At 51.8% G+C, this 26,681-nt stretch overlaps 1 protein-coding gene across 5 annotated transcripts; it reads left to right on the top strand.

Annotated features, from left to right (window-relative positions):
- Znf385a (zinc finger protein 385A) lies at positions 1 to 26,681 on the top strand. 5 transcript variants are annotated; one of them, XM_041669244.1, is made up of 8 exons: positions 1 to 101; positions 7,381 to 7,517; positions 19,869 to 19,979; positions 22,274 to 22,436; positions 24,228 to 24,470; positions 24,793 to 24,962; positions 25,128 to 25,223; positions 25,349 to 26,681. In XM_041669244.1, the coding sequence occupies exons 1-8, from the start codon at positions 92 to 94 to the stop codon at positions 25,577 to 25,579; spliced, it is 1,161 nt and encodes a 386-aa protein (XP_041525178.1). In that variant the 5' UTR covers positions 1 to 91; the 3' UTR covers positions 25,580 to 26,681. The 5 variants fall into 5 exon arrangements, with proteins under 5 accessions (XP_041525178.1, XP_041525180.1, XP_041525179.1 ...); XM_041669245.1 differs by lacking the exon at positions 1 to 101 and adding an exon at positions 6,335 to 6,471; XM_041669246.1 differs by lacking the exon at positions 19,869 to 19,979.

Below are 26,681 nucleotides of genomic sequence, written 5' to 3'. Positions count from 1 at the left end.
CTTCCCGACTCCTCCCTCCCGTACCCCCAGTCCGGCCAGAACGGCCCCCGGGACAGAACGACGCGGAACCCCGGGCGCCTGGGTCCTCAGCATGATCCTCGGTGAGTGGTCTCTGCGGCTCTGGGCTCCGGGTATCTAGTTCCCTCTCACTGGGTCACCTCCCCCGCCTCCACCTCGGCACCGCGGTGACTGCGGCCGCCTGTCTGCCACCCGTTCCCCCTCCCCCCTCATCTGGCTGCACATCTGGGGTCCCCTCTTCCCCTCCTTCGCTAGCTGCGGCTTCTCCTGGTAATCTTAGGGAGGGGCAAAAGGAAGGCCGAGAGAGTGAGACCCCCGCCCCATAATGAGAGTATTGAGTATTCATGAGGCTCATGAATATTATAAGACGGTGTATGAGAGACTGGGGAAGAGGGAAGGTCCTGGCCTGGTGGAGTTGAGGTAAAGGTTCTGACCCGTCACCCCCAGCGCCTTCCCCCACCCTCGGCTTTGGCACTCCGACAGCCTTCTGGGCCCAGGATAAGAAGGAAAGGAGGAAGTGGGGGGCGGAGGGAGAAGATGTTGGGTGTAGCTTCGAGGTGAGTGTGGTGGGAGGTGGGAACCTGACCGGTGAAGATAAGGGGGCTGGGTAAAAGAGCGGGTGGGAAACTGTCCATTCCCGGCTCTTGCGGCTTAGAACCTGTCTCCGCAGCCATCCTGCCCCGACACGCCGGGACCTGCCCCTCTCTCCCTGCGCCGGCTGTCTGGGCCCTTCTTCCCCTCTTTCTCCTTCCCTTCCACCCCAGACCTGGGTCGGGGGCTACAGGAGACCGAGGGACTAAGGAAAGTCGGAGTGGGGGAAGGGAAGTCCCGCTGGGCTCTGACAGCCAGCCCGTCAGCCTTGGCCACCCCATCTTCGTGACCTACATCGGAAAGGGAGCCCCAGGGATGGGGGAGGAGAGGGCCTAGCTGTACTCCTGGCTCTGCAGCAGCCCCTGCTCACAACCCTGCTGCCACAGCAGTGAAAAGCCTGCTATGACCTCTGACCTTCACCCTGGCTAGGCCGGTTCCAGGACCCTGTTTATGGTGGAGCCCCCAACACTCTCACCACCTGTGGTCTCCCTGCCCCCACGGAGGACACGCTGATAGGCTATGCCTGGCTCTCATCCCTCTCCTGAGACCCTCTGCCTGACTTCTTTTCTTTCCATTGACTGTGTGTCCCACTAACTCCACTAGGGTCTTTCCCACTCGGCCCTCCTCCCTCTATCTAGCTGCGGTGTGGTCTCGGCCTCTCTGTGACTTTGATGCCTTACCTCCAGCTGGCCATCCAGCTACTTAAATGAATGAGAGAATAAAGGCATGAATGTCTGTCACCCACCTGTCTCTAGCAGGTGATCTGCCCTTCTATGACTACTGCTCCAACTCCAGGGGACACCCCAATACAGTTCAGACTCAGGACCCCAACACATAGGCTCCACATTCTGCCAGCCTGTGTGATTCCTGTGTTCTAACTGTACCTTGAGCCAGCTGAAGAGTCCACATCCTGCTTGCCCAGAGCAGGCAAGGCTAAACCTTGTGGCCCCAGTCAGAAGGCCCCAGATAACTGTCAGAGACCTGGAAGAGCCCGGCCAACACCCAGCCACAAGAAGACTGAATCCAAATTCTCTGATATTGAACCCTGCCACCAACTAGCCTCTACCATCTCCCTGGAGGACGCTATAATTAACTCCTTTCTAGTGCCAAGTCCATAGAGGGGTGGGAGCGCCCCCTCCCCCATATCCCAACCCTCTTTAAGAAGAAGAAGCGGGTGGCCTGCTTGCCAGGACCCAAGACCTACCTTTAAAAGCATAGGAGGGTATTTGGGTCTGAATGCTAAGGTCCCTGAGGCTTTTCCAAGGCAATCCTACCTAGCTCAGCTGAATGTGGGCCCTTAGGCCTATAATCTCAGCAGTCTAAGGGAGGAGAGAGGTTATTGGGAGTTGAGGCCAGTCTGCCTACAAAGTGAGTTCAAGGTCAGCCTGGCCTACAGAGTGAGAACTTGCCTCAAAACAAAATTAAAACACACAAGAATCAGGGCCTCAGCAGGTCCCTGGTGGCACATACCTTTAATTCCAGCACTGGGGGTGGAAGAGGCAGGTGGATCTGTTAGTTCGAGGACAACCTGGTCTTCAGAGTTAGTTCCAGGACAGTCAGAGCTACACAGAGAAACCCTGTCTCAAAAAGTTAAAAAAAAAAAAAAATTAAAAAGGAAAGAAAGAATCAGGGCCTCAAGTTTCAAGATGGCAGTTTTGAGTTCACATTCCCTAGGCTGCCTTAGTCCTTTGCAGCTAAGTTCCTGGTTTAGTGAGAGGGAGGCCCTTCGGCTCAGGTCTGCAGTCAGCTCCTCCCATCCTAGGCCCCACCTCCCTCAAGGCCCCACCCCCACCCACAGAAACCCCGAGGTTATTAGGGTTGGTGTTTTTAGTTGTGCACAATCATCCACTTGTCTCTTTCATCTTTGACTTCAAAGCCTTTCCAGCCCTCAGCCTGTCTTCTGCCAGGATGAAGGAATTGAGGCAGAGGGGACAGATTCACTGGACTGGACCAAAAGCATAAGACACAGGAGTTCAATGCTTCCCTCGCCAGTCTGACCCTGATGTTAGACATTTCTGGGAAAGAAGCTAAAAAGCCTAAAGAAGAAAAGAGGTGGTTAAAGATGAAATCTCAAATCTCTTGTTTGGCCTCAGAACCTGTTCCCATCTTAGTCCCATGATGTACCTTTCGCCACAAGGGACCTTAGTCACCCACAGCCCTAACTCCAAAACCTCTCTGATTTCGGTGTCACCCTTGGGAGACAGTCACTAAATCACAGCCCTGCCCTAAAACCTTCCCTGATCCTGCCCTGCCCAGATGGGCCACTCCTGGAGACAGCTCAGTTCAAGGCAGACTTGCTGGGATTGTTCCCATTCTCTACACCAGACCTGCCCAGCCCACCCAAGACGACCCGGAAGCCACGGCTCAGGACCTGGTCAGACCTTTTAGGGGAGGAAGGAAAAGAGCTGCCCTCACTGAGACGCAGGAAGCTGGGTATGGCTTGACCGGGAGATACAGAATGCAAGCAAAGTACCCAGGGCTAAAAGGGGTCTGTAAGCTCACCCCTGTCGCGTGTCTTAGAAACTGTCTTGTATAGAACAGGTAACAATCCCCTGTGGAGCAGGGTGGGGCTCTGTCTGCTGGCCGTAATTACACTAATGAGCTTCCCTCTAGAGTGGCCTGCCCTAGCCCGACCCTAACTCCTCCCAACCCTGCCTAACCTGGGTGCCACACACACGAACACAAGCGCACAGTTTGTTCTCCTTCTCTTCCTCCAAGTTTCCTGCAGCCCTCACCTCCCACACGACAAAAGCCTTGGATTTGTTCCTTTTCCCCCTGCCCTTCCTCCTCTTCTTTCTTGTCTTCCTTTTCTTCTCCAGTCTACCCAGAAAAGCATGATGTTTTGAAAACCTTACTCAGGAGCAAAACCCCTTCAAATTCGATACTTGCTGTGGGACCTTGGTCTACTAACGCCCCCTATCTGAACCAACTGTCATCATTTATTCAGCAAACATTTATGGAGCCCTCGGTGTGTGGTGCCAGCACTTCACAGACTCGTTCAATCTTGTCATCAGCTCGCGGATGCAGGGACTGCTGCTCTAGTTTGACAGATGAGAAATGAGAGTGAGCCAGTCAGAGACCAGCTTCTACTCATCCAGTTAGCACAATGAAACCATCTCATGGGACATTGTGTAGATAAAGTCCGGTCAATGAATAAGCCGCAGAGGCTGCAGAAATGGCTCAGCAGTTTCAGTACCAACAGTTAACTCCAGTTCCAGGGGATCCAGCACCCTCTTCTGGCTTCTGGGGGCGGGGTACGAGGTACACACAGTACACTTTGATACCTGCAGGCAAAACACTCATACATATAAAAATAATAAAAATAAAAATAAGTAATTTTTAAATTGCCAGTTGTGCACACCTTAAATCCCAGCACTGGGAAGGCAGAGGCGGGCAGATCTCTTGTGAGTTTGAGACCAACCTGGTTTGTATGTCTGCATGGTGGACAGCCAGGATAGTATTTTAAAAAAAAGAAAGAAACCAAAAAAAAAAAAAAAGAAAAAGAAAAGCCGGGCGGTGGTGGCGCACGCCTTTAATCCCAGCACTTGGGAGGCAGAGACAGGCGGATCTCTGTGAGTTCGAGACCAGCCTGGTCTACAAGAGCTAGTTCCAGGACAGGCTCCAAAACCACAGAGAAACCCTGACTCGAAAAAACCAAAAAAAAAAGAAAAAAAAGAAAGAACTGGAGAGATGGCTCAGAGGTTAAGAGCATTGTCTGCTCTTCCAAAGGTCCTGAGTTCAATTCCCAGCAACCACATGGTGGCTCACAACCATCTGTAATGAGGTCTGGTGCCCTCTTCTGGCCTGCAGGCATACACACAGACAGAATATTGTTTTTTTTTTTTTTTTTTTTTTAATAGTTATTTATTTATTATGTATACAATATTCTGTCTGTGTGTGTGTCTGCAGGCCAGAAGAGGGCACCAGACCTCATTCCAGATGGTTGTGAGCCACCATGTGGTTGCTGGGAATTGAACTCAGGACCTTTGGAAGAGCAGGCAATGCTCTTAACCACTGAGCCATCTCTCCAGCCCCCCAGACAGAATATTGTATACATAATAAACAAATATAAAAAAAAGAAAAGAAAAAGAAAAAATAAGCTGAAAAAGTGACAACTATTTTTCTCAGAAAAGGGCGGATGTGCCTGAGGCTCTAAACCAAGAACCCTGGAGCTCTTTTAGCGTGGGAGGGCAGTGAGGTGCCAGAAACTGAACCCAGAGCCTCCCACATGCTAGGCAAGTGCTCTGTCCCTGAGCCTCGGCCCCAAAGAGCCCTGTTCTGCTCATCCAGTTCTTAAGATGCCATCTGCACCTCTCCACCTCAGATTTCAGAGTGGAGAGCCATGAGAGTCGGGGGACAGCCCACGCTAGTGGCCACCTCTCTCCCTTCTCACCCCAGCCCTGCTCCCATCAGTTTCAGGCTCTAGGGAGTTGAGTGGCTTCTGTGTACTCTCCTCCATCTCTCCTCTAAAGCTAAATGAGGACTCCACACCCAGGAAAAGCAAGGAATTGCTTTCCCCATTCTCTGCTTAAAACAGATGCAAGCCCGTGCTCAGCTCTCCGGCTCAGCATCAAATGAGAGCCCTCTGGGAGCCGTGTAGCAGAGGAAGGATTTGCTAGAGTGTGACAGATCTTGATTTGACTCTCAGCCCTGATACTTAAGGCTGTGTGACATCAGCCAAGCTTTTTAACCTCTCTGAGTCCCAGTCTTCTCCTGTGCCGAATGGGAGAAATAATAGTGGCTACTTCATGGATCACAACCAGCTCCCAGACTGCTGTCTCCAAGCTGACGTGTGCTGAGACTCCTGTTCATGCCTGGTTCCTCATGGTTCCTTGAATGTTTTTCTATGACTGTTTCTGGAACTCAGCTCTCTCCAATAAATTGGATTTTGGGAGTGGGATCCTAGACAGTTGACAGCCAGCGACAAGGTCAAGGCGCCAAGCTGTAGTAAGTAGCCGGTGCCCTGGTGTGGAAGTGCCAGCCCCAAACCAGCTGCTGAGAGAGGGAGCGGGGGACACCGCAAGTACTCGGGTTTCTCTCACCATTCCTGAGGCTCGGTACAGCGCTCCGGTGTGCCAAGCAGTGAGATGGGGTGGGGCACAGGGGACCAGGAAGAGGAGATAACCAGCCCGGTTGTCCCTGTCTTCCCTTCTGTTCTCTGCCCCGGGGTCTTCCTGTCCTCACCTAGCTCTCGTCCTGCCTGTCAACAGTGTCCTGCTGGTTTAAACTCCTTCTCACTTTCCACCCTTAGCCTTTCTGTGTCTGTCCCTTTTCTAGTCAGTCACTCCTGCTTCTGCCATGCTTTCTCATGTATGTTCTTTCTCTCCCCCTACACAGACGCGCACACGCGTGCACGCACACACGTATGCACACACGCACAGCATTCCAAGTGTAAAGTATCAGAAGAGGAAATGGACAGGAGACGTTCAGACCCCCAACAGTCAAAGGCCAAAGGCAAACATCCTATCATCTCCTTCAGACTTAGAATTTGGAAACTAAGCTACCAGCAGCCTTGACCTGTGTCTGCCTCAGGCACACTGGCCTCCAGTCTTGGCACTGGGTGGAAGAGACAGACCCCTCCAGACCTTTCTGGACCTCATTCTCCACCCCCAGCTGTGCCTGAGCCCTCCCCACCCCCTCCCTCTCGCTTCAGATTCCCCTAATCCCTGCTCCCCCGCCCTCCCCTCTGCCCCACTTTTCCAGGACTCTGATTGGCTGATTCTGACTGGGCTGGGGGAGGGGCGATGGTAAAGGAAGGGGGCAGAGGGCAGAAGCAAGGGAAGGGGATACTGTCAGGCCCAGGCCCCTAGGGGGCCAGGGCCAGGCCACTGCCTGGGGGGCAGCAAGTACCAGCTACTGAAGGTATGACAGGGTGTCTCTTTGGAGGGAACAGGAAAGGATCCTGGGGACCCATTACCCTAGGAAGGTCAAGGGAGGTCCAGGGCCAGCCATGCAGTCTCTTGGTCTGGCCTTTGTTCCAGAAACCCCTGCTGCTGGCAGAGGGCGCTGGAGCAGTGGAGGGTGGCAGGAACTGCCCAGCTGGTGGACAGAAGCCTCTTCAGAGGGAAGCTGGGCCAGCAGAAAGCCGGAGAGAGTCCTGAGGGCCTTTGAGCTGGGTCCTTCAGGACTCCAGGGGGAAAGAGAAGGTTTCATTTCCCCTTGGGGTCACGTGTAGGCCCTCCTCTCCCAGAGGCTTTGGCCGAGGTTCCTCTTGCAGAGCTGGGACTGCTTTGCCTGCCGGGTGAGACTAAGGAATCTGATTGGACTGAGGGCTACCGAAGGCTTAGAGCAAATGGCCCCAAAGATGGTGAAAATTACTCAAGAATTATGACCTGAACAGCACCATAACCTTGGGAGCCAGATGCAGCAGCCTTTTCAGAGTCCCCCTCTGGACAGTGGGATAAGTCACCCACTTGAATCTGCTCTGGGGATGCAACAAACCTCTAGATATCCAGGAAACTGCAGACCAGAGCGGGGAGCTGGGGATTGGGTCCAGAGCAGGTCTAAGCTTCTCGCGTCTGTAAAAAGCCTGAAGGGCTTGGAGAAAGAGGCTGCAGAACGGGGAAGTGAAAACCACCCATAAGGAAAGACCAGCCTGTGTCCCCAGGCCCACAGTGGATCCGCTTGAGCAGCAGGGGAAGTGTGTGTATGGTTCCCACTCTGCACAGTTCCGAATACAGGAACCTCATCTAGGGAGTAGTGCTATGAATTTGGGTGACGCTTCCAAGCTTCAGTCTCCCTACCCCACAGAATGTTTTCTCTGCCCTTCAGGCAGCCTGAGCCGGGCAGGGCCCCTTCCTCTGCTCCGGCAGCCCCCCATCATGCAGCCCCCGATGGACCTCAAGCAGATCCTGCCCTTTCCACTGGAGCCAGCCCCAACTCTGGGCCTCTTCAGCAACTACAGCACAGTGAGTACCATCCGTTTGCCTCTCCCCTGCCCCTTGGCCTGTACCCTTCATGTCCAGTCTACCACTGCGCTTTTCTCCTAGGCCTAACTCAGCCTCACTCCTGTGAGCCTAAATTCCTCATGTCCAGCCACTGGATGGCAAGCATTTGCTGGCTCTGTGGTGCTATAGTAACTGCAATAACAACAGAGTATTTGCTGGCTCTCCCTGTCACCCAGACACTGCTCTGTAACACCCAGGCCTCCTCCGCAAAATGCTCGGCCATCCAGAGAATAAGGAAGCCGAAGCAGTAAAAGTGTTGAGGTTGGGGAAGAAAGAAGGGGCGAGAAGGCTAGCACAGCTGTGGGACTTTTCCTCTGTGTGTGCATGTCCAGTATGTTTGTATGCCTGTGTGCAGGTGCACACAACACATAGGTTTTGCACGTGTGGAGGACAGTGTGGCTCCGAGCTAGCTGGCCCATGAGCTTCCACCATGTTCCCCTCTACTTCCCGTCTCACCAGAGACGCACACCATGGCATCGAGCTTCTTATGCAGGTCCTGGGGATCGAACTCAGGCCATAGGCTTACACAGCCTCTCGTTTACTCTCGAGCACATAGCCAGGTGGGTAGGATCAGTTCGTTATAGAGGGTGACAAAAGTCTTCAATAATCAGTAGGAAAAGCGACAGAGAATATCTGCCCGTTCTCCAGCAGGGACATGCCTCACTAAGAGTTGTGGTTGAGAAAGATGACTGTGGTAGCCAACGAGGGGAACAAAACCTGGAGGAGGCTGTCTGGCCTCACAAGCCTAAATGGGCAGTAAGAGTGGGAAAGAGAGGAAGGAAAGACTGGTGGGGTATTTTCAAGGAAATCTTGACCCACCGTGGTAACCGAGTGGTGCTGAGGGAATAGGGAGAGGAGGAAGGGGAAGCTAAGGATGAGTCCAGGGCTCAGGCCTCTGTGAGTGGGAGGAGGAAATCACCCTGACAGAGACAGCCTAGCAATGTAGACACTAATATTTCTGTTTGACAAATGGGGTGGTAGAAGCTGAGGCCCAGAGGAGTTTAGTAACTGACAGACGTTGGTTATCACAGTATGTGCCCAAAATGTAATTAAGGCAAGCCCTGAATTTGAAGTTTAATACTGCAGAAATGAGGCGTGGCGGGGCACACCTGCACTCAGGAGGCTTAGAAATTCAAGATCATCCTCAGCCTGGCATACATGAGACCCTGTCTTTAAAAAGGAGACAGAGATAGAAAGAGAGAGAGCGTTCTCTTTAGCCCATAGCTGCAACCCCCAAACTCCTTCCAGAAACCCAAACCAGCACTTGCATTGCACTCTGACTTTCGCAAAGTGTTCGAAACATCTTAACCTTTCCAGAATCCTGTGGGGTAGCTGCTGTTATCGAATCATCTTACAGGTGAGGGAAGCGAGCACTGACTGTGAGAATGGCATTGACACTAACAGGGGAGTACACGTACACCGAAGACAGGTGTATCTTAGTGGCCTTACATCCAGGGGCAAGAGAGGCACGTATGCAGTACAGCAGGAGGGTTGTAAACATTGTCAGAGAGAACACTAACGGGGATGCGATTTTAGCTGGGTGTGGTGTGCACACCCGCAGCCCCACATCGGAGATAGAGGCCAATCAGGTGGGCGTTTAAGGTTATTTTCAGCCACATAACAAGTTGGAGGCCATTCCAAATTTTATAAGACTCAGTCTCAAAAAAAGTGGGTGAAGGGACTTAAAATGCAGCTCGGTGGTAAAGAACTTGCCTAGCGTGAGTGTGAGTGAGGTTCAATGCTCAATTCCCAGCACAGGGGAAAAAAAGAAGAAAAAGAAAAAAAATTTTCGCCGGGCGGTGGTGGCGCACGCCTTTAATCCCAGCACTCGGGAGGCAGAGGCAGGCGGATCTCTGTGAGTTCGAGACCAGCCTGGTCTACAAGAGCTAGTTCCAGGACAGGCTCCAAAACCACAGAGAAACCCTGTCTCGAAAAACCAAAAAAAAAAAAAAAAAAAAAAAAAGAAAAAAAATTTTAAAGCAACTTAATGAAAACACAGTGGTGAACATATTATATTCTCATAACTGCACCCGGTGTTGAGGCACAGGAGTCAGTTGGTCACTGCTCTTAGGGAGCCCACGGTTTAGCAGGAATAAAAGCAAGCTAACTATAACTTGATGAAGAGCCATGTCCAAAGCATTTAGCTTGCATGGGACTACAAGGGATGTCAAGAGAAGCTTGCTGGGTGTAGGGAACCTAAGGGGCCAACTGGAGTTAAGCAGGATAAAAGGAAGGAGAAAAAAGGACTTGACCTTGCTGGGACAAGGACTCAGGATTGGGCTCTAAAGAGCCATTAGTAGTTTTTATTTTGTTATTTGGTCTTTCGAGATGGTTTCTCTGTGTAGCCCTGGCTGTCCTGAAACTCGCTCTGTAGACCAGGCTGACCTCAAACTCACTGAGGGCTGGAATTAAAGTAATGTGCCACCACCAGCTACTTATTTTGTATTATTTGGTTTCCTTTTTAATTTTTTTTGTATTATTTGGTTATTTTGTATTATTTGGTATTGTGTTTTTAAATAAGGTCTTACTGTGTAAACCACACTGGCTCCAAACTCTTGGGGATTCTGTTTCAGCCTCCCAAGTGCTGGTATTTCAGACACGTGTCACAACACAGCATGTTCATAGGATTGTAAAAGTGGCCTTCGAGAAGGCCTGGAGAGCTCAGCTGCTCTTCCAAAGGATTTGGATTTGATTCGCAGCCCCTTCATGGCAGCTCACAACCATCTGTAAATCCGGTCCCAGGGGATCTGGTGCCCTCTTCTGGCTTCCAAGGGCACCAACCTGAATGTGATGCACATACAAACAAGCAGACAAGATACATACAAATTCAGGCTTGGCAGCACACGCCTTTAATCCCAGCATTGGAGGCAGAAGCAGGCGGATCTCTGTGAGTTCAAAGCCAGCCTGGTCTATAGAGCAAGTTCTAGGACAGCCAGAGATACAGAGAGACTCTGTCTCACAAAACAAAACAACAAAAATAGAATATCCCCAGGAAAACACTTCCTACACATAAAATAGAATGAAGTAAGAGAAAATGAAGGAGGTAGCTATAGAGAACATTCTGGATTGAATCAAAAGACATGAACAAGAGCTAGAAAATAACATTTGCGAAAGCACAAGTGAGCTGATGTCACCACAGTTGAAGGGCAGGGAGTGCGGTCCTCTATCTAACCCTACCTTCTCGTTAGTCTCAGCAGCCCTAGTACTGTCCCCATCCATAGATGAGGAACACACGGGTTAAATACTCACCTGAGACTCATCTTAATCTATCCGTGTACATTCTTTTGTTGTCTTGTTTGTCCTTTGGGTTTTTGCCTCTGCTTTCTGGTTGAGATTCCATCCAGCTATAGCCTGGGGTTTCTTTCTCTTTAATGTATTTATGTCTGTGTGTGCTGACACATTTGTGCACGCGTGAAAAGGGCAGAGAACAACTTTCAGGAGGCAATGTTCTCCCTCCGCTGTGGGTTCTGGGCTCGAACTCAGCTTGTTGGACTTAAAGGCAAGGCCTTTCATTCACTCGGCCATTTGGCCGTCTACAATGCAATTTCTGATTCCTGACAGTTCCATGGTGCCTCTGCTTCCAGAGGAGACAGTAAAGGCTGTGGCATAGCAAGCTGAGGCTGTAGCTCAGAAGGAGAACTCTTTACAAATGTCTTCTCTTTAGTTATGTGTGTGTGCGCGCAGTGGGTATGTGTGCATGCAGTGGGTATGTGTGCACGCAGGTAGGTGTCTGTGGAGACTATCTCACATGGGTGCTGGGAGTGGAACTCAGGTGGGGTCTCTGGAAAAGCATCAGGTACTCTTAACTGCTAAACTATCTCTCCTGGTCCCTCAGAGGTAGAGCTTCTGTCTCTGATGTATGAGGTCCTGGGTCCAATCCTTAGCACTACATTAAAAAGAAACTGAATAATAATCAATGAATTGGGCATGGTGGTTCCACCTGTAACTGTAGAACCCAGCAGACAGAAGCAGGAGGGCCTCTGTTCCACTCATACCTGAGCTACCTAGCAAGACAATCTCAAAGAAAAGCTGACAGGATGGGGGGAGACTGCTCAGTGGGTCTGAGGCATTTGCCATGAAAACCTGGGGATCTGGGTTCAATCCCTAGAATCTACATAAAGGTGGAAGGAGGGAACTAATTATACCTTCCTCCCCATATATGATAATAAAATGAAAACTTAAAGCCAGGCTTATGCCAGCTGTTCAAGAAGCTGAGACATGAGACTGGAGTCATTAAACAAACAACAAAAAACTAAGAAGGATCACAAGTTCAAGGCCCACCTGGGCTATAGAGTGAGACTCTGTTGAGAGAAAGTGAGGGGCAATGGGGGGAGCAAGGTGGTTTAGTGGGTGAAGCTGCCTTCCATGAAGCCTATGACCTTCCACGTGTGGAAGGAGACTGATTCCAGTACACACACACACACATCCATAGATAATGCAAATTAAAACACATTTTAAAAAAGAAAAGAACAGGGGCTGGAGAGATGGCTCAGTGGTTAAGAGCATTGCCTGCTCTTCCAAAGGTCATGAGTTCAATTCCCAGCAACCACATGGTGGCTCACAACCATCTGTAATGAGGTTTGGTGCCCTCTTCTGGCCTGCAAACACACACAGACAGAATATTGTATACATAATAAATAAATAATTTTTAAAAAAAAAAGAAAGAAAAGAACAAGTTATAAAATAGTAGACTCGGGCGTTTCTATCTAAGTGCTAGGGTGTTCCCAGGATGGACACCCCAGGGTTACAAATGATGCACTTGTGGAGGAAGGAGGACTCACAGTTAGGAACACAGATATGAGCTTTAAAAGACTTATTTTTATTATTTTAAATTATGTTTATATATGTGCCACTATCTGTACTTGAGTGCAGGTGCCTGAGGATGCCAGAGGCATCAGAGCCTCTGGGAACTGGTGTTAAACTGTTGTGAACCACAAGAAGTAGGTGCTGGGACCAGCCCTCGGGTACTCTGGAAGAGCCCTACATATGTCCTCTGACTGCTGAGTCTTCTCTCCAGACTGAGATGTAGGGTTGTTTTTGTGTTGCTTCTATTTTGTTTTGTTTGTTTGAGACAAGGTCTAACTATGTAGCTCTGACTGGCCTGGAATTCACTATACAGATCAGGCTGGCCCAGAATTCACAGAAATCCACCTGCCTCTGCTTCCTGAGTGCTGGGATTAAAAGCATGTGTAACCAATGCCCTGCATCCTAGATATACCCTTATTATATAATCATCTTGTGTCATTCATGAGCACTGGATCCAAGACTCCGCGAGTGCTAAGTCTGTGTGTAGATGTGCAAGCCCCTTGTGTAAAGTAATCCAGTATCTGCAGATAACCTACCTATCTGCTACACACTGAATTGCATCTGATTACTTATAGCATACGTTACAATTGTACAGTTTAGGTAATAATGACAAGGAAAAAAAGTCTGGGGATGACATGATGACTCCACGGGTGAAGGTGCTTACTGCCAAGTCTGAGGACTTGGGTCTTACCTCTCAGGACCATGTAATAAAAGAGAACTGATTCTTGCAGGTTGCCCTGTGACCCTCCCAAGCACACTATGGCATGAATGTATGCATAAGAGGTCTCCCATACACATAAATAAATACATGTAATAAAGTTATTATTTAATGTAAATGTAAAATATTTAGTATTTTACTAAAGTCTATAGTCAGGATGTAATATATGAGAAGAATAAATAAAATTTAAAAACTATTAAGGGAAAAATTTGTACATGTTCAATACAGGCATGATTTTTTTCAAATATTTTCAGCATACCATCAATTGAATCCACAGGCTTAGACCTCAAAATATGGAGAGCCAACTTTATTCTCTTCTGTATTTTGAATGTTTTGTTTTATCAAGCTTATATTGTTGATGTATACTGTTTAAAATGTATTATTATTGCGTGCATGCGTACACATACTACAGCATGTAGTGGAGGAGGCTGGGGCCAGCTCCTGGAAATGGGTTTCTCCTTCTTCTTCTTCCATGGACTGAACTCAGATCCTCAAACTTGCATAACAAACGCTCATATCATCTAAGCTGCTCATTGCCTCTTGCCTTCCCTGCTCCCCACCCCCCATCCCTTCGTTTTTTTGGGGGTTTTGTTTTGCTTTCTTTTGTTTTTTGAGGCAGGGTTTCTCTGTGTAACAGCCCTGGCTGCCCTGGAACTCACTCTGTAGACCAGGCTGGCTTTGAACTCACAGAGATCAACCTGCCTCTGCCTCCGAAGTGCTGAGATTAAAGACATGCGCAACCACCTGGATGTATTGGTTTTTTGAGATATTGTCTCTCTATAGTCCTGGCTAATGGCCAGCCTGGAATTTCCTACTGTCCATCAAGATAGCCTCAGATTTGTACTGATCCTCATGTCTCTACCTCTCACACAATCTGAATCATCAAGGCCAGGTGTTGGAGGTTTTTGTTTTTGTTTTTTGAGACAAGTTCTACTATGTAGCCTAGACTGGCCTCCAACTCACAAAGATCCTTACGCTTCAGGCTTCTGAGTGCTGGGATTCCGGGTATGAACAGCAAGCCTTCTTTTTATTAAATTATCCATCTGTCTATCACTTTATCTGTCTAGACAGATCTCCCTATATAGAACTAACTCAGTGTGTAGACCAGGTTGACCTCACACACAGAGAGCACCTGTCTCTCCCTCCTGAGTACAAGGATTGAAAGTGTACACTACCATACTAGGCTTACATTTTATTTATTTATCTATTTTTTATTGTGGGGTGGGATGTGTGTGTACACACCATGCATGCACGTGGGAATTAGTTCTCTTCCTTCCACTGAGTTCTCCCTCTGCTGTAGGTCCTGGGAACTGAACTCAGGTCCTCAGGCTCAGCAGCCGGGGCGTTCACCCAATGAGAGCACACACCCTTTTCAAGTGCAGAATAGAAAACTAGTCAAGACAGATTTGGAGCCAGATGTGGTGTTCAACACTCAGGATGCTGAGGCGAAAGGAGCACCATCAATTTCAAGCCATCCTGGGCTACAGTGGTGAGTTCCAGGCCAGCCTGAACTAAAGTAAAACTTTATCATAAACACAGAAAGAGAGAAGTCTGGGGATATAGTTCAGTGGTAGCACACTGATATGTGTGAGATCATGAGTCCCAGCCCCAATACCTCAGGAGGAATGAGTAAATAAATTATAGTTAATAAAGCCACGAGCATGAACAGACCTGGGAGTGCAGCAGGTAGCAGACAGCACCATCTTAGCACCTGACTTCCAGGGTATAAATTAATGTTGCACTGTACACACTTAGGCAAGTCATTTAACCGCCCTGAACCTTAAATTTACCAGCTATAAAGGAGATACTGGTGAGGCATGGCAGCAGGTGGTGGTGGCGCACGCCTTTAATTCCAGCACTAGGGAGACATAGGCAGGTGGATCTCTGTGAGTTTGAGGCCAGCCCGGTCTACCTAAGGGAGCTCACAAGTTCAAGGACAGATTTCAAAACAACAGTCAGATAGCCCAACAAATACGCATGCGTGGGGAGCAGAACAGTACTAAATCTACAAGGCTGCATGTACTATCACAAAATCGGGATGCCTAGCACAGATTTAATGTTTGATCAAAGTTTTGCTGCCTGGTTGCTACTTACTGCTACTGGTATTTAAGGGAAAGAAAGGGAAGATAGGAAGACCAAGGCCGCAGCCCTTAGAAAATAAGCTGAATTGGGTAGTGGGAACAGGAAGGAGAGAGAGGTGGAGAGCAAGGGGAATGGCAGGCTGCTGCATGAGGAATGAGGACTGCGGAAAGGCTGCTCACGGGCCTTGGGAAGGACTGCGTAGCAGCTAAGTCCATGGCTTTGCAGTCAGGCTGCCCAGGTTTAAATTCAAACCCCAGTTCAGCCACTAACTAGCTTATGACCTTGGGCAAATTACCTAACCTCTCTAAACCTCAGTTCCTTCATCCACACAGTAACGATAATAATAGTACTCACTTCAAATCGCGGTTGTGGTGATTAAATGAGATAAGCCAAGCAAAGAGCCCAGAGCAGAGCTGACACATTCCAAGGGCTCAGTCGACAGTAGGTGGTGGAATTATGGCTGAGTCTTTCTCTCTCTCTCTGTCTCTCTCTCTGTCTCTGTCTCTCTCTCTCTCTCTCTCTCTCTCTCTCTCTGTGTGTGTGTGTGTGTGCGTGTGTGTGTGTGTGTGTGTGTGTGTGTGTGTGTGTGTGTGAATTAGTACCTCCCTCCCTTTCTCTCTCCTGCACGGGTAGTCCTGCCTCTCAGCTATTTTGCGTTATTGTCTTCCCTCATTCTCTCTCTGTTCAATACACTGTTTGCCTTTGCTACTGGACATCCGTCACTGTCTCCCAAAGTTGACCCTTCTCAAATCAGCACCCAACTTCACTTATCTCTCTGGTCTGGTCGCTGCACTGGGCTCTGTTCTGGGTGAGGTAGGAGCTAAGAGACCCAGCGACAGAGGCCTTGTCCAAGGAAAAATGAGGCGTCCTGGCTGTGGGGATTCTTTGGCCTTCTCGGTGCTGTCGCACTTGGCCACCAGAGGGCAGCAATTGCACGAAGCGCAGCTCTGAGAACCTGGTGCTAGGGCAGGTGAAGAACCCAGAAGATGAGGTTGGAAGAGGTTAAGTGGCGACGTCCACAACTCTGAGGGCGCTTCTGCTCAGGCAGCGACTGCACCAACCAGAGAAGTCGCTAAGAATCTTGGGTACCCGGGCTTGGTTTCCAACCCATGTGAGAGAAGCGACTTGTTAAGGGCGGGGTCGCAGGAGCTGTGCGCCGAGAAAACTGGGAAAGGGTTGTTTAGAAAAAGCTGTCTGTCAGCAGAGCAGAGGAGCACGGAGCAGGGAGGAAGGGTTGAAAGAAAGGACAGAGAGATGTCTGAACTAGACAACACGGTCATGCCCAGGACTGGGGCGGTCCCTGGGGACCCAGGAAGGAACCCAAGTGCTGGTAGCCGAGGTCATCGGGTCAGTGCCCCTGCCGCTTGACCGAGAGGCCCCTAGCCGGAACAAGGCCTTCCCTGGAAGCAGTGTCTGGCCGCCGTCCCCAGCTTTCTCCGCCGGAGCCCCCTGGGCTGCCTTCGCCTGTGCCCTGTCCCCGCCCCCGGTCCCGGCCCGCCCTCAGCCCCGCCTCCGGGGCGGGCTCCGGACCGCCCGGCGCCGCCTCCCCTCCTCCTAACCAGCCGGGCCTCACAGCCCCGAGCCGCCCGGGCAACGAGCGCCGCGTCCCCGGGCCGCCCGGCCGGCCAGGCTCGGCCCCCGCCTGGGTCTGCTGACCCGGGCCATGGAGTCGCGGCCTCCAGGGCCCCGCAGGGTAAGCCACCCGGCCCCTCCCTCCCCGCCTCCGCGGCTGCCGCAGCGCCCCCCCATCCCCGCCCGCCCTGCGGGGCCGGCCACCTCTTCTCTCGCCCAGTCCTCCGCTGTCGCCCATCCCCCACGCGGCGCGGCCCTCACCGATCTTTGGAGCCCAACTGGCGCCCCCGACTACTGCCACCTTGCTGGACAGGCTAACCTCTGCTTCCCAGGTCCTTGGAATCCCCCAAATCGCAGACTTGCCTCTGGTCCTGCACCTACCCTCGGATCACTACGCTGCCCAGCCCTCTCTTCTCCAGCCTTGCCCTCTTCCCTAGCAGCCCTTCCCCACCTGCTCTTCGGACACCCTCAGCTCCCTCTTTCCCGTGTCAACCCTGTCTGCTCAGGTCTTTCCATCCCTGCCGTTCCACCCCTTTCCCTTGTCGTCTTATTTTGAGGGGTGGGTGGGATAGGGAACTGGGTGGTTGAACAAGGGGTAGTGGGTTCCATCCGATAAAGAGCAGTGAGGGGAAACCTAATCGTAGTAGGCCCCTCCTGCTCCTGATCTGGTTTCCCTCCTCCTTGCCCTTCCCTCCTTGCCTGATTCGTTTTGCCCCAGCTTCAGGGATCCAGTCCCCTTCACCACTGTTGGAGGGCAGGTGGGAGAGTCTGCCAGGCTGTGTCTAGGCCAGCATCCTAAAGAAGGGTCTCTGGGATGAAATGGGCCTTGGGAGATGCTGGCCTCCACCCTCCCATAGGGAGCCTTCATCTAGGTCACCGGGGCCTCCTGACCTTGGTCTAGAGGAGCACCTCAGTGGTTCACATTCCACCTTCTTGGGGATTGGGCCCTGAGCCTTCACCTTCAGCCAGCTGTCTCCTCAGTCCCTAGAAGAGAGGGTGGGGCAGGCTGCCCGGGTTCCCTCAATTCCTTGTTCCCCTCCCCTAAAGAGGGACCTGACTGGAACCTAGACTGTTAGGAGATGGGGACTGGGATAGTCAGTTAACAACTCATCCTTGGGGTCCTGGGCCCCCAGACCTTCCTGGGAGCTGACTGGGATGATGGTACAGACAGAACCAGGAGACCGACTCCTCTCGCCTCTCCATCCTGTTCTCTCCCTGCTGTTGTCGTACGACTTAGGTTTCCTGGCCTGGATTAGGTTTCTGTTTGGGCAGAATTCCCATTCCCCACCCAGCATGTGAGGAAGCCCAGGGCTCATGAGAACCCTGGGGCAGAGCTGGGTGGGGGTGTCTCTGAAAAGGAAGGACTGAGGCGTGGAGACTAGAAGCTGGGAGCAGCACTCTGTCTCCCCTTTCGGATTAAAGCCTGCCTCCAATTTGGTCTTTCTTTCTGCCAAACGTATCATACATTTGTACAGATAAACACACAGCTAAAGATCACACAACCCGACCGTCCACGGTGTCAGCAAGGCCCCCAGTGCAGAGCTGTTGCTCTTCAAGAGATACACACAGTGCGTGGCACTCATCACACCTCACGCGCAAACTGATCGAAGCCTGTCTAATGCTCGTGCATGTAATGCATGTACACACGACGCGCTCTTTGATTTTTTCCCTGTATGTGACTGGGGCTTTCAACAAGTTTGTGGAAGGTGAAGACAGCTGCTAAGAGGGTCTGCTTCTGGTCAAGAGTAGGCCAAGAGACTGACAGTTGTCACACTGGTTATCTGAACTCAGTTATGGCTCCAGCATCCACTATTACCAAAATGGAACAGATACAGGTTAGCACCCATTTCACTAGGACCCTGAAGCCCCTTCCTGATAGTAACTCCAAGCAGCTATAGAGACTCCTGGGAGAGACAGAGAGAAGATTCCTGTTCTATCCCTCACTTTGTCTCATGGAAAACCCTAAAACCCGAGCACAGAGAGACTCAAGTGAATTGCTAAGGACCCCTGAGTCACCAGCAACTATGTCTTAATGCCCTCCCCTTGGAAAATTCTGAGAGTTCCTAGCTATTCCTAATCTCTTCAGCCCTGGCTGCATTCCAGTGTCCGTCCGTCCCGTCGTCCCCCCCCCCCCTCCCGCCGTCAGGGTGAAGAAAGAGGACTGCTCAGAGGCGCCTCCCTGTGCCTCTGGGCCCCTAGCTGTATCCCTTGACAGAAGAGGCCTCAGAGGCACTCCTGTCCTCTTGGCTGGAGACTGCCACTCTGTTAAGGCAGAGTGAGCAGAGAGGGTTCCCAATTCCTACAAGCCATCAGCTCTGCCCTGAAGTCCTGCTGATGCTAATAGGGAGAAAAGGGTTCAGAGGTCTTGAGCACACTCAGACCAAACCGCTTCCTATTCTCCTCTTCCCTGTTCTCCACCAGTAGAACCACCAATTCTCTCCCGAGTTCTTGTATTCCTGTTAGAAGCTGCTAACTTAGAAATCCAGAGATCCACCAGGTGGTTGGTGGTGCACACCTTTAATCCCAGCACTTGGGAGACAGAGGCAGGAGGATCTCTGTGGGTTGGAGGTCAGTCTGGTCTACAGAGCAAGCTCCAGGATAACCAGAGGTACTAAGAGAAACCCTGTCTTGAGAAACCATAAAAGGAAAAACGAAAAAAAAGGGGGGTTTTAGGGTGAAGTGGGGTCCAGAGACAGGAAACTGAGAACATCCATCTCTTGGGACCAAAAGCTGAACTTGGCAGACAGTTAGTTGTACCCAGAGTGAGGCCAAAGGGACTCAGGAACCCTAGAACCTCTGATGCTTTGGGACTGCCTGTTAGTGGTTTTTGACAGTTGACCTCATTGAAGGAGATAGGCCAAGGTAACAGGTGAGCTTTCGTGATGGTGTAGTGAACAAGAGCGAGAGTCAAGGTCTAACTTCCATGGTGTGGCCTTGGACAGACCACTTCTACTTCCTGTGAGATGGGAGCAGGTCCCTTCCAGGGCTATGAAGATTGGTCTGGAAAGAACCAGAAAACTGAGGCTCCGCGCCTTAAGCATGTTGAGGCCTGAGGCGGAGGGCTCAGTGGTGTGGGGAAGGGAGATGGTAGATGAGTTTGCTCTGGTCCTAGCCACCCTGCCCAACATCCACAGATGGACCCTGTACAGAAGGCTGTGCTCTCACACACGTTTGGAGGACCCTTGCTCAAGACCAAGAGGCCAGTCATTTCCTGTAATGTCTGTCAAATCCGATTCAATTCTCAGGTGAGTAGGGCGGGGCAGCCATGGGAGCTTGAGGGAGGGCAGTGACTAAAGGAGCCTTGAGAAAGAACAAAGAATGGGGACCCTGTGGTGGAAGACACTTAAGACAATAGGTTGCTATGTTTTGGTTGCTTTTTTTTTTTTTTTTTTTCGTTTTTTCGAGACAGGGTTTCCCTGTAGCTTTGGTGCTGGTCCTGGAACTAGCTCTTGTAGACCGGGCTGGCCTCAAACTCACAGAGATCCGCCTGCCTCTGCCTCCCAAGTGCTGGGATTAAAGGCGTGCGCCACCACCGCCCGGCGGTTGCTTTTTTTTTTTAAACAGTTTATTTTTATTTTACGTGCACTGGTGTTTGGCCTGCATGCATGTCTGTGTGAGGGTAACAGATCCCCTGGAACTGGAGTTGTGAGCTGCCATGTGGGTGCTTTAGAAAAGCAGTTAGTCCTCTTAACCCCTGAGCAGACTCTCCAGCCCCCTTGGTGTGTGTGTTGTGTGTGTGGTGATAGGGATTGAATTAGAAGGCAAGTGCTATACCACTGTGTCCTCAACCCCCCCCCTTTTATTTTTAATACAAGGTTCCTTTGTGTATTCTTAGAACTTGCTCTGTAGACCAGGCTGGCCTCAAACTCACAGAGATCTGCCTGCCTCTGCTTCCCAAATACTGGGATTAAAGGCGTGCGCCACCACCTGGCTGCCTTTTTTTTTTTTTTTTTTTTTTTGAGACAGGGTCACTCTACATAGTCCTGATTGTCTTGGAACTCACTAGCAAATGCCACCACTACACCCAGACCAGCTTCTGACTCCTTTTTATATTTTTAATTTCCACACATGACTTTAGAAGTTGTTCGAGGCCAGCCTGGTCTACAAGAGCTAGTTCCAGGACAGGCTCCAAAGCTACAGAGAAACCCTGTCTCAAAAATCAAAAAAAAAAAAAAAAAAAGTTGCCCAGGCTGGCCTCTAGCTTATTCTGGCCTTGAGCTCTCAATCCTCTATCTCAGCCTCATAAGTAGCTATGATTATAAACCTGTGCCACCAGACCTGGACATTGCTGTGTGTTCTGGCAGAAAGCAGAAAAATCCTCTAAGGCTGGCTGGCCCCTTTGTCCCTTGGCGCTGGAGCATTCCCTACTCAGAACGCCTGGAAACTCAAGAATCAATGCAGGCATGCGGCCTTCCATCCTTAGGTGCTGAGTTTGGTCTCTTTACAGAGCCTCGGTCCTCTTTGGCATCTGCTGAACCTCCTTTCTCGCTATCTTCCCTCCAAATCACCCTCAAAGTCAGTCTCTACACCATCCTAGACTTTGCCCATGAGGAGAATCCGCCGAGATTTCCTCCCTCTAAAGCTTCATCGGGATTTCTGTTTGGGTCCAGACTTTATAGGGTGCAAGCCCTAAAAGTTTTAGGAGAAAAACAGCCTTATTCTGCTGAGTAGGGAAAAGAAAACACTGTTTCTCTATGCGGCACACAGGACCACAGGCACCGCGCTGCTAGGCCCAATCTGTCAATTTTGTTTTCTTGCTCATTCACACCTTTATTTCTACCCCTGTTTAGGTGACCTTTTTACCCCAAGGCTATACATTCTTAGCCGTGGCACAAATGGGAGAGGAGGGGATGGGCAGACAGTGGGTGGGCAGAGCCAGAACCAAACTGGGCCTCATTGCTTAGACTCCAGGCATCCTCTGTCCCAACTCTGACTCCATTTACCGGTGGAGGGAATAAGACTGGAGGGATAGAAAGCCAATAATGGGCAGCTCGCCCTTCTTTTTGCTCCCCCTTTCCCTCCCCTATAAAGTGTCTCTGTTTTGACAGCTGTCTCTGCTGCTGTCTCCTGTCTCCAGAGCTGGGCTTCAGTCCAGGGTCCTCCAAGGTGTCCACGGAGCTCCAGGGAAAATGAGGCCTAGGAGGACTATCAGGACAGAGCTAGTAAAATCAGCAGAGCAGGGTCCAGAAGAACTCAGGCTTCTAGGCCTGGTGTCTGAGATGCCAGCTAGCTGCGTGTTCCACTTTCACCAGTTCTCCGTTCCCGTGAAGGCTTCAGGGTCTCCTCCTGCGACTCAGGCTAATCAGCCAGGTTCTGGGTGTAGTGGAGAGTGTAGCTAGACCAGGTCGGGGTCGGTATTCCCAGGGACTCAGCTTGAACCACAGCATCATCAGATGTGTCAGTGTGGGCTCCGCTCATCAGGGGTGTAGGCAGAGCCTACTGTAGCCTGCTGAGGTCACCCTGGGACCTGAAGGAGCTCTGTAGGATGTAGCAGATGAACGGTGATCTCAGACTCCATGTTCTTCCTCCATCCTTGAAGAGCCAGGCTGAAGCACACTACAAGGGTAATCGCCATGCCCGAAGAGTCAAAGGCATCGAGGCTGCCAAGACCCGCGGCAGGGAGCCTAGTGTCCGGGAATCAACAGACCCAGCTCCAGCAGGCAACACCCCCCCAAGTGGGGATGGTGTAGCCCCTCGTCCAGGTGTGTCTGAACCCCTCACACTTCTCAACTGATCTGTCTTTCTGCTCCTTTCCGATTCCCAGAACTCCCCCTCAGCTCCTCTCCTCCCTCAATCCCCACTCACTCCCACTGACACCCAAGGTGAGTCCTGGAGCCAGGCAAAGTGATGTCAAATTCTGTCCTCTCATCCCACCCACCCCTGCCTCAGCTCTTTTCAACAAAGCCCCTACTGTCTGTCCTCTCCACTGCCCAGTGGCTCAGCACAGGCCTAGGGTGAGGCTGCCTGGCAAGTATCCCCAGGAACAGGGAGCCATCCGTCTACTCCTGATGAAGCCCCTCTATGCAGGCCAAAGGGAATAGGGACATCAGAGCCCTACCTGGAGACTGAGGCCGTGTGCTCCGAGACTCCCTAAATGATTTTGGATGGACGTGTGGACTTCTTGGAGCCAAGTTAAGAAAGAAAAACTTGAAAATCTTTAAGGTCTTTTTCAACTTTGCCGCATTTCCGCATTTCTTTCCCCCTCATGGCTGGTCAACCATATTTCCAAAGAACTGGGACTGAGGAAATACAGGGACAGAGAGATATCAGCCACCCCACCCTGGGATTACCACAGATATCAGTTACAGCCAACTCCAGAAAGACCTAACATTCCCCTTGTCCTCATTTCCTCTTATTCTGGCCTGTCCTTGTTGCCCCACCCTAAAAATAATGAGAAACAGGCCTCTATATCACCAGCTTGGGATCCAGATCTCCACTGTAGCCACGCATATATATGCACGCGCACACATGCACATCACACACACACTCACACACGCGCGCACACCCTCTATCATTTAAAGATGTAGGGAGCAGGCCTAATTTCTAACTGTGTTCTGGCTGCTTCTGAGTCTGATCATCTTGGGTTAGTGTATTAACACCTTTATAAAATAGGGATAAGGATGGAAAGAGCTGGTGACAGCGACAGCCAACACTTCCTGACCGCTGCTGTTGTAGATGCTTTACACATCACCTCACTGAGTCCTGGCACCCTCCCCGAGGACATGGGATAGACATTGTATGCATACTGCTTTCATAAACCATGATGTCCTGTCCAGTTTGGGATAAGGATTGCTGTCTGGTTTGGGATGAACACAGGAGCTGAATGAGCAGGAGACACAAAGGATGGGTCATAGGATGGACAAGCACATACCTACAGGGTTCGGAATTCTTCCACCTTCTCTTACTCTCACCACAGCCTCCCCATGACCCGGAAAATGGATCACTGTTGGAGCAGGAGCGGGAGGGCTAGAGTTTCCCCTGAAGTGCAGAGGCCCGGGCTGCGCATCTCTGATCAGCCATGAATTATAGAGCAGCCTGGATCCCTGCTTCTTCCCGCTTCGGGTCTTGTTTCTGTTTCCCCCTGCTCTGCTTACATCTGTCTCCTGGCTTTCCCTCCTCCTAGTTCTGCACCTTCCTTTTGCTCCTTGGTGTTCTCCTTGAGTGTTGGAGAGGGGCTTGGGAAGGGGTTGCCCTGACAGGAATCCCAGGCTGGCCAGCAGGCCATAGTGGGATGAATCGTCAGTCTCTGCACTTCCCCCTGGCTGGGAAAACTTTAGGGTAACTAAAGGTAGCGGGCGTGTGTGTTAGCCAGGCATTGCGATCACAACCCAGCCAGTGGCAGCTGAATGGAATTTGGCTGAGGCTCAGGGCATGAGGACATGCATGTTGTAACAGGGTGGGGACTGACTTCTGGGCCCTTACCCTTGAGGAAATGGGGGTGGATCTGCACATGAAGAGCCATTTGGGATGACCCCATGTTTCTTCCCCAACAGTTTCCATGGAGAATGGCCTGGGTCCAGCTCCAGGATCCCCAGAGAAACAGCCTGGCTCCCCATCCCCTCCCAGTGTTCCAGAGTCTGGACAGGGTGTAACCAAGGCTGAAGGGGGAACTCCAGCCCCAGCTTCCCTGCCTGGGGGTAGCAAGGAAGAGGAGGAGAAGGCTAAGCGTCTGCTCTACTGTGCTCTGTGCAAGGTGGCTGTGAACTCCCTCTCCCAGCTTGAGGCACATAACAAAGGTAAGGGTCCTCTAAGACCTCCAGCCATCTCCTGTCCACAGCCCACCCTGCCTCCACTTCCCTGCCTTCTAGCGTCTGGGTCCTGTGAGACCTCCAGCCTGTCTCCTTTCCCGCGTCTCCCCTATTGCTTAGTCTCTTGCTTCCTCATTCACCTTCACCTTCTCCCAGACCCCCTTGTGCTTGGGAGGGGCCCAAAGGGCTCCAAATAAATCCCTCACTTACCCCATTCATTCACACATTATGACTGGGAAGGTGGGCAGCAGAGGCCTGGTAGACGCGGAGAAATTTACATCTGCCCTCCTCTCCTGCCGCTGTGGACCAGGTACTAAGCACAAGACAATTTTGGAGGCCCGAAGTGGACTGGGGCCCATCAAAGCTTACCCTCGGCTGGGGCCTCCCACTCCTGGGGAACCAGAGGCTCCTTCCCAGGACCGAACCTTCCACTGTGAGATTTGCAACGTCAAGGTCAATTCGGAGGTCCAGCTGAAACAAGTGAGTCCTACACCCATCCCAGGATGTCTGAAGAATTTGACCCACTAAAGGGAAGGGAGCTTGGGTAAGGGCCACTCAGAAGGAAATATGGCCTTAGCTGTGGCCCTGCCTGTGGGGGTTACTCTTGGCTAAAAGCTCATAGCCCCACTACCCACTGCATCGCAGCACATCTCCAGCAGGAGGCACCGAGACGGCGTGGCCGGGAAGCCCAACCCTCTACTGAGCCGTCACAAGAAGCCTAGGGGCGCTGCGGAGCTGGCGGTGAGGCCTGGATGCTGGGGAGTTGGGGGACCCATGAGAGTTGGAAAGGGACCTGGGCAAGCCAGCAGAGGTTGGGCTTGCCGGACCACTGACCCGACCTCTGTCTCCCTCTCTGCCTGTTGCAGGGCACGCTGACTTTCTCCAAGGAGCTGCCGAAGTCCCTGGCCGGTGGCCTGCTCCCCAGCCCCCTGGCGGTGGCTGCGGTGATGGCCGCTGCAGCAGGCTCCCCGCTGTCCCTGCGCCCAGCTCCAGCCGCACCTCTTCTGCAGGGACCACCGATCACACATCCTCTACTCCACCCGGCCCCGGGACCCATTCGAACTGCGCACGGACCCATCCTCTTCTCCCCTTACTGACCTCAACCCTGAACCCCTCCCATTGAATTCCCCCACCTCCAGCCGGGACCCAGGCCTTCGGGCTCCCAGCCCGCCCCTCCTCCTGGCGCTCCCTAAATGGTCTGTCCTTCCCCCCACCCCGAGGTACGGGGTTCCAGGAAAGGGGAGGGGTAGCGGGGGAGGGGGGCTTAAGAAGGGGGGGAACACCCCAGATCTCAGGGAACCCCGCCCCCTGTCCTTGCCTCTCCCCTAGAAAAGAGGGGGTCCGTCTCACCCCCGAGCCCCCTCGGAGACACCCCCTCCCAAAAGCCATGTTCATCCAACCCTTCCCCTCCAAACCTAGCACAAAACGGGGTTCACAAGCCATGGTCGGGCCCGGGGGGAGAACATGGATTTTCTTGGCAATAAGCGGACTCTGGGACTCCGGCCCCCACCCCAACTAAAGCGCTTCCTCCGCAGGGGGAGGGGAGCAGGCGGGATCCTGGGTCCCTCATAAGCACTTTGGTTTTACCGCCTGCAACCTCACTGTGCCCGCCCCGCACCATGCCCCATCCCAGGTCCAGTCGGGCCCATAGCAGGGGCAGCAAGCACTTGGGGGCGTCTCAGGCACTTGGGTGGGACCAAGGAGATGCCCTCATAGACCCTTCCCCTCACCTTCTTACTCCCCAGTCCGGGTTCCATTCTTTTCACCAGCACCCATCGCCCAAGGGGTATCAAGGGGGGCAAGGGGTGTCCAGTCCAAGCCCACCCCCGCCTCGCCTTCCGCAAAACTGTGAGCAAAAAGCAATAGAAGCCTCGCCCCCGCCTCGCCCCACCCCTTTCCGCAGGATTTGCCGTCTGTAGCCTCCTTGATCCCAATCCCTAGACCTCATGGCTGCCACCTCCCGTGACACTTCCACTGCACAACTCGGGCGGGGGCGTGACCCCCAACCTGTCCCTTCTGTGGTTTCTGTGTGGTCAGCCCTTCCAGCGCCGACCTGGGATGGGGACCGGCCCCCACTGGCCCTCCCCTCCCTATGGACTCTTTCTGCTTGACAATGTAGCAACCCCGCGCCCACTCCACCTCCACCCTCCCCTTTTCCTTCTCCTTGAAAATAAAGTCTGGATTCGTTTTGCCCTCTGC

This window comes from Microtus oregoni, unplaced genomic scaffold (assembly GCF_018167655.1).
Source record: "Microtus oregoni isolate MIOR12 unplaced genomic scaffold, Mior012 000019F_ref0000042, whole genome shotgun sequence".
NCBI classification, from domain to species: Eukaryota; Metazoa; Chordata; class Mammalia; order Rodentia; family Cricetidae; genus Microtus; species Microtus oregoni.
This window is presented reverse-complemented; position numbering and strand designations above follow the sequence as displayed.

What these genes read in the sequence shown, in the direction of transcription:
- Znf385a (XM_041669244.1), top strand. An exon ending in TCTTCAGCAACTACAGCACA is followed by an intron (nt 7,518 to 19,868) that starts GTGAGTACCATC and finishes CAACATCCACAG; the next exon opens with ATGGACCCTGTACAGAAGGC. An exon ending in GCTTGAGGCACATAACAAAG is followed by an intron (nt 24,471 to 24,792) that starts GTAAGGGTCCTC and finishes GCTGTGGACCAG; the next exon opens with GTACTAAGCACAAGACAATT.